Source organism: Myotis brandtii, unplaced genomic scaffold, assembly GCF_000412655.1.
Source record: "Myotis brandtii unplaced genomic scaffold, ASM41265v1 scaffold332, whole genome shotgun sequence".
Classification (NCBI taxonomy): domain Eukaryota; kingdom Metazoa; phylum Chordata; class Mammalia; order Chiroptera; family Vespertilionidae; genus Myotis; species Myotis brandtii.
Genome location: NW_005362797.1, coordinates 961,028 through 973,265, shown reverse-complemented (window position 1 = coordinate 973,265; position 12,238 = coordinate 961,028). Strand labels below are relative to the sequence as shown.

At 38.6% G+C, this 12,238-nt stretch overlaps 1 protein-coding gene across 4 annotated transcripts in view; it reads right to left on the bottom strand.

Annotated features, from left to right (window-relative positions):
- TTC8 (tetratricopeptide repeat domain 8) overlaps window positions 1-12,238 on the bottom strand; it is a 37,403-nt gene that overhangs the window by 10,712 nt on the left and 14,453 nt on the right. For 3 of the 4 annotated variants that reach the window (XM_005871173.2, XM_005871174.2, XM_014543668.1), the window contains 6 exons: window positions 11,821-11,884; window positions 11,554-11,713; window positions 11,265-11,354; window positions 9,100-9,144; window positions 4,892-4,977; window positions 681-768 (listed from right to left, as the gene is read on the bottom strand). In XM_005871173.2, the coding sequence (XP_005871235.1) occupies window positions 681-768; window positions 4,892-4,977; window positions 9,100-9,144; window positions 11,265-11,354; window positions 11,554-11,713; window positions 11,821-11,884 (533 nt within the window). Of the gene's footprint in view, window positions 1-680; window positions 769-982; window positions 1,139-4,891; window positions 4,978-9,099; window positions 9,145-11,264; window positions 11,355-11,553; window positions 11,714-11,820; window positions 11,885-12,238 lie in introns of those variants that run through there. The other variant, XM_014543669.1, reaches the window with a different exon arrangement.

Below are 12,238 nucleotides of genomic sequence, written 5' to 3'. Positions count from 1 at the left end.
GAAAATTCTAGGTGTGCCCTCACTTCGGCTGTGGCTGTGGGTGGCACGATGAGGCAGGGAGTAGGCTCCGGAATCACAAAGTCCTGGGCCTGAATACTAGCTCTCAACAGCCAGGTGACCCTGAAATCTCACTGACCCTCCCCGATCTCCTTTTCCTTAAGAGCAGAAAGGAAATATTGAAACCTACCTTGTGGAGTTGCTCTAGGGGTTAAATTAAATGTGTATGGAACAGACCTGATACAATTCCTTACACTGAGTAGGTGGTCCATACAGGGAAAATATTGTTTTTGTTATTACGGCAGAGCCAAGAAGTAAAGGACCTATATAAGAACAACCCCTGTTTTGCACAGTCTGCTTAGGTGGGAGACAGTGTGTTGTAAATAAAAAGGTGGGGGGGGGCCCTCTATGGAGCCTGCACCCATAGGAGTGGTAAGCCCGTGATATTTTCTTGTGCTCTAATGGGCAATCTTTCAAATCTTTTTTATGGCCATCAATTTCTCCCAAAATGGTTCTTCTCTATATGGTCTCACACTTTCCCTTGCTAAAAAGAAAAATAAGTTAAGTCTGAACATATTAGCTTGCCAAAATATTCCTGAAGAACCTAGCAACTCTCCCCATGTGCTGGCCAGAATTTACACAGTTCTGAGGAGGCAGATTCCACTCAGATTAGGAATACTTACCTTTGCCAAGTAGAGAAATGTATCTACCATTTCCTGCTGCTTCAGAGCTGATTTAAATTGCTTTTCTGCTTCACGATACATTCCTAACCTAAGAAAAGCCATTAAAAAATTAGGCATGCATCTTAAAAATAAATACTCTAATATGCATTCATATCCTAAGGTTTTGGATAGAGACAAATTACATCTATAAGAGTAAGCACGTAAAAAGAAGGTAATGCCCCCCCACATACATTAACATTAACATGTAGTTTGTATAGTTTAGTAAAACATTGTCTAGTTCCCATATTCACTGTCTATCTAACCCTCAAATGCTGTGTAGTCTGCTGCAGTCTAGTCACAGCAGGACCAAGAGCTGCTGGTGAGCCAGGTCATACGGGTTCACCGCCCAGAGAGCTTATGATCAGCGGGACATATGGCAAGTGACCTGGATAAATGCTTAGAGTCTCTATTTTACTGGAAGAGCTAAAGGATGCCCTTTCTTAGAAAACATCATTTGCTCTGAGACAAAAATCCAAATTTTAAAACCATTTTTAAACAATGTTGATGTAAGTAGTAAATGCCACTTGAGTTGATAGCTATACCATTTTGTCATTCTAGAAACATTTTCTTTTCCTCTTTTGGTGTCTGGTGTCGACTGTCCTAGCCTACCACTGTGAGATTTGTTCCTTGTTTAACTGTAACTGTCCTGGTGTCAGCACCCACCCCTTCTGCCCGGGGAACATTTCGTTACCACTAACTCAATCATTACAGCATACTCAGCCTGTCTTTAATAGGTTTGTTGGGCTTTCTTATAACTACTCCCCCCATACCCCGAGCCTTCTAGGAGCTACTTAGGCACTTTAATATTGCTTTTATTTTGTGAAATAAAGTCAGGACTACACACAGTATGTTCCACTGTGCTGCTTTCACTTAAAGGCTAGAAAAGATAGCTTTGATCTCTTTCCTAACCTAAGCCTCAAGCATTGGTGTGGCTATACCCTAATAGCTATTAGAAGACACAGGATTAAAGGGGTTAAAAGTGACCCCCCCCCCAAAAAAAAAACTGGCCTAAAGTTAGAGAATATATGATACAACAGAAGCCCCCACCTCTTCAGAGATCTCACAACTTTTACAAGGAGTAGTTATTAAAATTTTACCAAAGACGCTAAAAGTTCTGGCAAACAGCATACTTATATACATAACTTGAACTAAACGTGCAAGTCTGAAACATGTGGCTGAAGTTCATCACTGACTTCCATGAACACCTCATTATCCACAAGAGTCTGTATATTTTTATCTAGTAAGTTGTCTCTTTCCAAAAATGATTGAAAAGGGATTACAGCAAAAAGACACATATAAACAAAAATAAGAAAACAGAAATAGCTTTTTAAAAAAAAAAAAAAGCAAGGAGATGGAAGCATAAAACAATTTTTTAAAAAAAAGCAATCAGAGACATTGAGATACCCAGAAACCAAAGAAAAAGAAGTCTTTTATTACTGCATCCTTAAGAGCTCATTTCTTCCAGTACTATCAAAAGGAATGTACCACCTGGGTTCTTGTGCAAAGGAAATGGCGTGGGCCATGTACACAGCAAGTGTAATGAAAACATCAGTCAGATTCATGAACACAGGCCAATATCAGAGTCAGAGTCCAGAGATAATCCCCACCAACTGCCAACGTTTTCTCAGCAATTTAATTCAATAATCATCAAGCACTGACTGCATGCACATTTCATGATGGTAAGGAGACGCAAAGGTGAAGGTAACAACCATGTCCCAAAGGCACCAATAAAGACTGAAATAAAACACGCTCACAGGTAAACTTAGTTAGTATCATGGCAATGAGAACAAAAGGTGCTTGGAGAGCTCAGAGGAGGAGCGAACCAATGTAGTTTCAGGGAGGAAGCAACAGACAAGATTTTGACCGATAGGGTGAAGTAAGGGTGAGGGGACATTTCAGACAGAAGCAAATTACCAGAATAAGCACACAGGCAGGAGAGTGCAGAGCATGGTGCGGAGATGCCAAGTTGTCCTGGCTTAGCTGAAAAGGACGACACAATAAGGAATAGGAGAGGCGGGCAAACGTGCAGCCTGAGACAAGACCTTGGATACCACCCCTAAAACCCAGACTTCATTCTAAAGGTAACGAAAGTTAGCCAGAGAAGCCAACAAGAGCTGTGCTTTCACAACATTACATGGACAGTTGGAAAGACTGATGGAGGCCAAAAAAAATACACACACACACACACACACACACACTGAGTGGCCAGATTATTATGACCACCCCATCAGTACAATGAAGTGAATTAGTTATGCAAATAATAATAAAACCTTGAGAGTATTTGCTTAGGAAGTTTTCAATATTCAGTATTTTTGCAAGTGTCAATGAAGTACTGATGGGGTGGTCATAATAATCTGGCTGGTCATAATAATCTGGCCACTCAGTGAGTGTGTGTGTGTGTGTGTGTGTGTGTGTGTGTGTGTGTGTGTATACAGACAATTCAGGTAAGAAGCTAATGTAATAATTCAAGCAAATGCACTAAATGCCAGAATGAGGGCAGGGGTGGGACTGGATAGTAAGGGAGCAACTGTGAAAGCTACTGCAGAGAAAGGACCAGAAGAACTAACTGGTCAGGAGTAAAAAGACGGAAGTCAGTTTGGGGCTACATGGCCTGGTAATCCATCCATCCTTGGCCTCCCCAGTTGAAATTAGGAGATTTCTCTAGGTTCCCACTGCACCTGCGCCTGCTTCTATCACAGTGGGATCCGGGCTTACTGTTGTTTACTGTCCTCTCTCCCCACTGGCCTGTAAGAAACTATCATTTAAAGGAAGAAACTATCTAACGGGAGAGTAAATGAATGAGTGAATGTTACAGCCATAATAAAGATAAGAACCTATTAAGGAACAGAGAACGATAATATGAAAAAGTACACTCATTTAAATGCCATCCTAAATGGATGGCAGAAGGAATCTGAGTTGTGCTTATCTTTAATTATTAAAGATTTCTAAAGGTCTTGCTCAGAAGCTCAAGATTTCAAGTTTGTCTTCAGGAAATATATTCCTAAGTTTAATGTTACAATGATCTAAAATTACCTTTTAACAGAAAATACTTCCTCAGTCTAACAACAGGAAAAAATACTTTAGAGTTCTATGTGAACTATCTAAACAGAAAGCAGTTTTAAAAGAAAAAGTAGCCCTTGGGTTCCATTTATGTAGTTCCTTTTCCTCACAGTATCTGCCTGAAAACTAAAGAATTGAAGGATGGTCACAGTAACCAGTTTACCTTGTTTCATTTTGTTTTTTAAAAAAATATATATAGATATAGATATAGATATAGATATAGATATAGATATAGATATTATATATATATATCTATATATCTATATATATAGATAGATAGATAGATAGATAGATAGATATACACACACACACATTAGAGGCCTAGTACACGAAATTCGTGCACTGGGGTGGGGGGGTGGGGCGGGATGGTCCCTCAGCCCGGCCTGCACCCTTTTGCAGTCCGGGAGCCCTCAGGGGATGTCCAACTGACGGCTTAGGCCCGCTCCCCACCACGGGGAGCGGGTCTAAGCCGTCAGTCGGACATCCTTAGTGCTGCCGCAGAGGCGGGAGAGGCTCCCGCCACCACCACTGCACTCGCCAGCAGTGAGCCTGACTTCAGGGCTTCTGGCTGAGTGGTGCTCCCCCTGTGGGAGCACACTGACCACCAGGGGGCAGCTCCTGCTTTGAGCATCTGCCCCCTGGTGGTCAGTGCGCATCATAGCGACCAGTTGTTCCGCTGTTTGGTCGATTTGCATATTAGCCTTTTATTATATAGGATGTTTATTTCAGGGAGGAAAGGAGAGGGAAAGAGAGATAAAAACATCAATGATGAGAGAGAATCATCAATCAGCTGCCTCCTGCATGCCCCACACCAGGGATCGAGCCGCAACCCAGGCATGTGCTCTGACCAGGAATAGAATGGGTGACCTCTTGGTTCATAGGTTCATGCTCAACCACTGAGCCATCCTTGCTGGGCTAAAATTATATTATTCTAAAGGTGTCAGTTCTTTGTGCCACCCTGTGATTGCTCAGTAAGTGCTTTCTCAAGTAAGCCAAAGATATTTCTTCATGAGAAAAATCTATCTATCATCCCCAACCCCCAAAATTAGCAGGTTTGAGACTCTAAAATATGTTGCCACTTCTAAGCCCTTCCCAAATAATCCAAATTTTACCTGTAGTAACATTTTCCAATCTGCACTTTCCACCACCAGTCTTTGTACTGAGAATGCTCTGTGGAAAGGGCAGCCAGATCCAAGGCCTTGGAAAACAAGTCATTTTAGGTTAGGATTTTTCTCTTCTAACAATAAACAGAAACAATAAATAATGAAATCAACCATATAATTTGCATCAATCAAAGCATGCATTAGAAATCAGACAGCAACTCAAGTTGCTCATGTTTCCAGATGGCCCCAGGAATTTTCCCCAAATAATCAGTTCCAGACCAGAGGGCTGACAGCAGATGACAAGTAAACACTGCTTAAAGGGAAGCAGATGTACAACATATTTGAATACAATTTTAATATACAAGGCACAAAAGTGGTATTTCAAAAATCCATACGTTTCCACCCTCTCCCCACCATTTATTGACTGTCTAATGATCCAAAATGCCTCCCAATTCAGTGTCAGTGAGGCCTTCAGGGTGTTAGCCCAGTCCAACTGCAGACTCTACTTTAATAGAGACACCGAGAAACAGAAAAAGATAAAGGAAGCAGGTAGAAAGGGGTTTGGAAAACAGGATCATGGAGAAGCTGGGGTACTGGGGTAATGACCATCTTCAAAAACCTCCATTCCATTATTCTGACATCACTTCACATTCCAATAACTCCAAAGGTCAGACTTCCCTTTGCTGCAGACTGAAAAAAATCCTCCTAGTTGCTTTCATATTTTACATGTGTTTCTCCCATCTCTCTTGTGTATTCTAGCTTGTTCCTTCTCGTGTTTATTCAAGATTTGGCAAAGAATGACTAAACAGGAATGAGAATTTTATGTAGAGGAAGTGGAAACCATTTGGATAAGAGAAAAGCAAATCAATCTTTACACAGATTTGAAGCTCATAGAAATTTGAAGCTCATGCAAAGATTTGGTGAATAAAAACTCAGGTTATTAGTTAAAAGAGAATTCTGATTTTTTTAAAGTAATACTTATTATTCTTTCTCTCAAGGTTGAAAAACTTTTATTCTTTAAACAGTGTTAGTGTAATGATGGCCAACACTTCAGTTAAAGGAACTTGGGTTTTCAGTTCTGTTATCTCAGAATATATCCCTTATTATTGTCCATTTCTTAATATTAACCTTTTTCTGAAATAAATGTCAGAAATATTCCTTGGCTCTCCTACTGCAAAACTAAGAACATTTCTTTGTGTTTCCCATCTTCTCTTGCTCCAGGGGAAACTTTTAAATATGCAAACTATTTTTTTTTAAAGTGGTGTCCCCATGCTGGGGTTCTAATAGACTTGAAAAATCAACACCTCTACTTGAAAGCCATAGATATTCAAAAACAAGACACATATAACTTTCATATGCTTATTTTTCTTTTTTCCCCAAGTCAGAAATAAAAATGGAAGCAAAAAAATGATGGGAAAAGTGTAACTTCAATTAGCATTATCCCTGGAAATACTAGAAAAACATGTTTTCAATCAGCTAAATTCAGGGGTGTACTGTAAATATCTGCATATATTAATTTTAACAATCTTTATAAGATCTCTTCCAGCAAATAGATCAGATTCACTCTCATGTTTAATCTAATGACTTCTGTTTTCAGAAAAATGTCCTTCTAACTTTTTTACATTTTCTAACTTTCCAAGACAGGATTCGGTGCTTATTCCAGGCGACTGATTTACTCTCACATACGGCCCTGAAACAAGTCCTCCTAAGTAGGATCTCCATGTTTGTGCTCACCCAATTAAGGAAATTAATATGAATTATTGATATAGACTAAAATAATAAAGATATACATTTAAATTATCATTCTTCATATGAAGACGGAGGCTGCACTAGACAAAACCATTGGTGACCATTTCAAAAGGGCCCCAAGTCCCCTGAGGACAGGCACCCCTTCTTACACATCTCTCTTGCTGTGCTAAGAGGCCCTGAAGAATTATTTAACTAATTCTATTCTTTATTTCTAATTTATGTTGAAAATAACTTAAGCACCAAACAAATTACAGTAATAAGATTCATATTAACAATTTTAAATTTTAAAGTGGTGACAGAAAATCTATAGTATTTCTTTAAAGTCCCAATTATTTATTTATTTTTAATTACAGTTTATATTCAATATTTTTTTGTCTTAGTTTCAAGTTTATAGCATAGTGGTTAGACAATCACATATACTTTACAAAGTGCTCCTCCCATATTTCTAGTACCCACCTGGCACCATATATAGTTATTGCAATATCACTGACTATATTCCCTATGCTGCACTTTACATCCCCATGACTATTTTGTAATACCAATTTGTACTTCTCAAATCCTTCCAACTTTTTCACCCAGTCCCCTAAACCCCCTCCCCTCTGGCAATCATCAGTCTAATGTTCCAATTTTTAAAAATAAATGACTATATATATTTAAGGATCTTTGAATAATTTAACCACTACAGAATCTCAATATCAAAGGCTTAGAAGATCATAAATAAAAGCCATAAATGTACAGAAGTCCATATGCAGAGTCTTCAGCAGAGCTACACATCCTAATGGTTGTTGAAATGTCCAACTGAGCACCCCAATTGATTTCCTAATAATGCCCCAACCACTAATGTTAAAAAAAAAAAAAAGCCAAAGCCGGTTTGGCTCAGTGGATAGAGCGTCGGCCTGCGGACTGGAAGGTCCCAGGTTCAATTCTGGTCAAGGGCATGTACCTGGGTTGCGGGCACATCCCCAGTGGGGGATGTGCAGGAGGCAGCTGATCGATGTTTCTCTCTCATCGATGTTTCTAACTCTCTATCTCTCTCCCTTCCTCTCTGTAAAAAATCAATAAAATATATTAAAAAATAAAAAAATAAAAAAGAGTCATCCTTTCACTATTGTTACAGTTGTGACAACTTCAGGATGATGAAATTAAAGAGCATTTGGAAATAAAGATTCCTGAATCACCAACTTTATTTTGTCAATGCTGTCAAATTGCCCCAAAAAGGAAGGGGAGGTAGGGGAGATGTTAAGAACTCCAAGGCAGAAAAACAGTTTCCATAGGACAACTTTACTTTTCCTTAACACTGAAATACCACTTCATAATATTCTCTAAAGTTATCTACAGTATTCTCCATATCTGTCTATAGACAAATACAGAATCACCAACCCACATGCCATTCTAGATTTGTTAATATTGGCTTCCCCGACAAATGGAAAAAGTATTAAGAATTCAAAGACAGAAATACAGTTTTCCATAGAAGATCAACTTGATTTTTCTTGACATTTAAATACCATTTTACAGTATTTATCTAATATTCTCTAAATTTGTGTGAAATAATTTATTTACAAAGAAATCTGGAGGCCACCCAAGTAACCAGTATAAAAGCACCTCTGATTTCTTCAGCATGTTGAAAAACAGAATTCCCTTTTTTCCCCAGCTAAGTTGCAAAACATTCATTAAAAAAAAAAAAAAAAGAATGCTTCTGGTTCATTATTTAAATTCTTCTTCCATTCAGAAAATAACATTTGAGGGAAAATCTAAAATGACATTTTAGCCCTAGCTGGCTCGGCTCAGTGGGTAGAGCATCCGCCTGTGGACTGAAGGGTCCCAGGTTCAATTCCAGGCAAGGGCACATGCCCGGGTTGCGGGCTCGATCCCCAGTTGGGGGTGTGCAGGAAGCAGCCGATCAATGATTCTCTCTCATCATTGTTGTTTCTCTCTCTCACTCTCCCTCCCTCTCTGAAAGCAATAAAAATATATTTTAAAAAATAATAAAATAAAATGACATTTTAATGGAACAAACTGATTCAGAACAGAATTATAATGTGGCAAGCCCATACCAGTGGAAAATAGATACAGGGATTCTGTCTTTCTCAGTACTCCTAGCACACATCATAGTATCAATGCATAGGCACTCAATAATTACTGGTTCAAAGAATAGCCCAATCAAGTAACAAATCATAAGTAAACTAGTGAATAAAAGGGGAAACAGAGGAACCAACAATTTGTGGTTTTACTAAATAAAAACAAAACAAATTGCTTAATTGCACATTCTATAAAGTAGTGTATATGTATTGGGAGTTACCAGATGAAAACTCCATCCAGTGGGTTTGAAAATATTAGTAGTTCTCCAATCTTTAATAATTCTATCTGTTTATAAGGTAAGAAAGGTAGGAAACAGAACATTTCAGAATTTAAATCCCCAAAGTCAGAAAACTTAAAATAAAAGAAAAAAGCATGAATTCAAAACTTACAGTCTTCACATCATTTTCATGATGAAAGATATACTCAAACAAAGCCTACGAAGAAAAAAATGCCAAAAATACATTAGATTTTATTTTAACAAAAGCACTCTATTATTATATCAAAACTCAGACAGTTTTGACAACAGCTGGATTGAACCAGAATAAGAAGGTACTCTAAAGTGCCTGGGATTTATAAATAATGTGTCAATCTATCATTTGTCACAATTACCCATTTCAAAATATGGCTATTTACAACTAACTCCTGTCTTTTACAGAGTACAAACTGGAAAGCTCAAATAACTGAACATTTTTTTCATATTGTACATACTATTTTATTAGAAAGAGATAAATGGGGGGAAAGACACTAAGACTGCCAAAAAAAACCAGATTCACCCCATTTTGGCACACTTAACATATATTACACAGTGATTATGATATTAATAATAACACTTTAGACATCGGAAAACCTAGACATTTCTTCTGAAACAGAGTAGAGTTTAAGGGTAAAGTGTGGGGGGGGGAGGGCGGGGGGAGTCTGCTTATTATTCAGATGACTCTAATGGGCAACCAGGGCTGGGAGCCATTATTTTGATCCTTCACCCAACTCATGTGGATAAATAAGCATTTACTGGATTATCTGTTGGTAGGACTACATCTGTCCATAATAACATTATTTGCACTTGCAAAGAGGCTGGGACCCCTGGAAGATATCAAGGTTATTAACAGAGAAGACTTGGAAACAACAAAAAAAATCAGGACAATGTCTTTCTTTAAAAATATATACGTAACCTTCCATTTGTTCTATTATGCAGAAAAACAAAAAAGTTCAGAGTGCAGTTGGTGTTACCACTGCCATGAAAAAGATGGCACAACACCTGAGACAGTGCCAGGGAGTCGAGTCACACAGACACCCCAAGCAATATGCCAACATTAGAAATGAGTTGTGAGGAGTCAAGCAAGTTGGGGACCAAAGACTGAAGAACCTGGCATGTTGTACTAGAAATGTACAAAATCTAGTTCAGTCTAAATCTAGTAACACAGACAGGTCTGTCCTGGAAGCATCACAAGTTAACTGTGGGAAATGCCTCCACTGACTGAACTTCGTGGTTAGGAAACAGCACTGGTGTCGACTAGCCATCCAGCCACCTCAAGTAAATGGCCTGAAAAGGCAGGGAACCAGCTATTCCATCCGGGCTGCTCTTAACACTCCACTCTCACAACAAAAAGAGAAATGAGAAAAGCTTCGTGATTCTGCTATGAAGCTGGCGGGACTGCAAATAAGCACTTAGGAAAATATCATCAGCACTATGCTAATCTGAGTCCCTTTCTACCTACTAGCATTTCTCTTCCTGGTTTAAACTCCAAGTCTGTATAGCTCGTATCCATTTCGGTTTCCTAGCGTGTTTGATATTTAGCAAATATGTTAAATGCCATTAGAATTGAGATTAGGAATGAGCTCAGGACTCATGTACAGAATTCACAGAGATTACAGTTAAAACCTGAGCTAGGCTTAAACCAGTTTCCAGAAGATAAGTGCTTCTAGCTCTGAATTATTCCACGCTCACCTCCAAGTATTTTTATACTGGAAAGGTCATGGGCTTTCTCCCTCTCCCTCCCTCCTTACCTCCCTCCCTCTCGCTCCCTCTTTAATGTAAAGGAGCATTTAATCTTTGAGTAGTTAGAATTACTAATGTACTTGGCTTGCCACTGTCTGGCTTGAGTAATCCTTATTGAGACGCCTGATTAAATACTAATTAGAAGGAGTACATTTTTTTAATCTTCTTTTTGACAGTCCTAAAATCCTCAAGGATAGAAAATCATTTTTCTGAGAATTGGCCAAGCTGCAAAAGAAAAAAAAAATACACACACATAGAGATGACCTCCTTAGCTTCACTCCCTGAAGATGCTGCTGCGTATCTGCTTTCCTTGCTCTAAGTTACTGTTCTTTATAAGGAAAAAAAAGAATTTCCTAGAATAACAGTACACTGTATATGCTTTATTTCTGACTGACTTTCCTTAACTCCAGACTAAGAGGAATTTTACATATATAGTAATTAAACATACCCATTTCAATAAAAACATGGCCTTTCCTTCACAAATTTGTATCCAGTTCCTACAATGTTATTACGATAATACTTCTAATATAACTTCCTAACATAATTTGAAGTACATACCTTTGCCAATTTAGGTTTCTGGGCATATTTTGTTAAATTCAGTCTAGACAGATTTATAAAAGGGCCATCCGGACTTGTAAGCATGGAAGCCTATGGAGAAAATGATAAAACAAGAAATAGAAAACCTTCTCTGGAAACACAAATTAAAACTTATGCAGAAAAATTATAAAGGCAACATAATTAAAAAGAATCGCCTTTAAAAACCTTCCATATAATTCTCCACTACAACAACAGTGCAAAGCGATGTCACATAATGTTACTTGGGCAGTGCCAGGCTCTGACAGCTCACCGTGCCCAGCCTGACGAATCTTCCGGACGAGCTGGTGACAGGGCGAGCCGTGTAGGCAGTTCTGGGTGTTCGAATGGCCTGCTCCATGGTGCCCGGCCTGCCACTCTGTGTGCTGGGTCTAAGGAAACCTGTAATGGGTCTTCCCGCTTGAGTGATTGGCCTGTGACGGTTGTACATGGTTCAAATACAAAGAAGATCAATAAAGGAAGAGTCTCTAACAGTCTGGACAATATTTAGTGGCAGAGGGTATGAAACAGAAACACATACCTGATGGCTGGACTAGGCCCTCCTGTCTGATTAGTTCCAGGGAGTTTCAAGGATGTTCCAGGGCCTATGAGGTGAGACAGTGAATTCAACTTATGTATTACTTATTAAATTGTAAAGACTATCAGCTAATGAATTTTCAGAAATGTGCTGGTGCAAAAGACATTCATAACAGGAAATATATTTTAGGGAAATGTGTTTGAAACTAATATTTGTTGAGTGTCTATCAGGTTACTTATGTTATCATATTTAATCTTCACACTAAGTCTGTCAGGTAAGTAGTACTAACCCACTCATCAAAGGCTTACAGCAGTGATTTTCAACTGGTGTGCCGTAAGAATTTTTTAAACATGCTATACCTGACTACGTATTTTGTAAACACAAGATTTCCTCCTCCTAATGGCATTTCATTTACTTAACT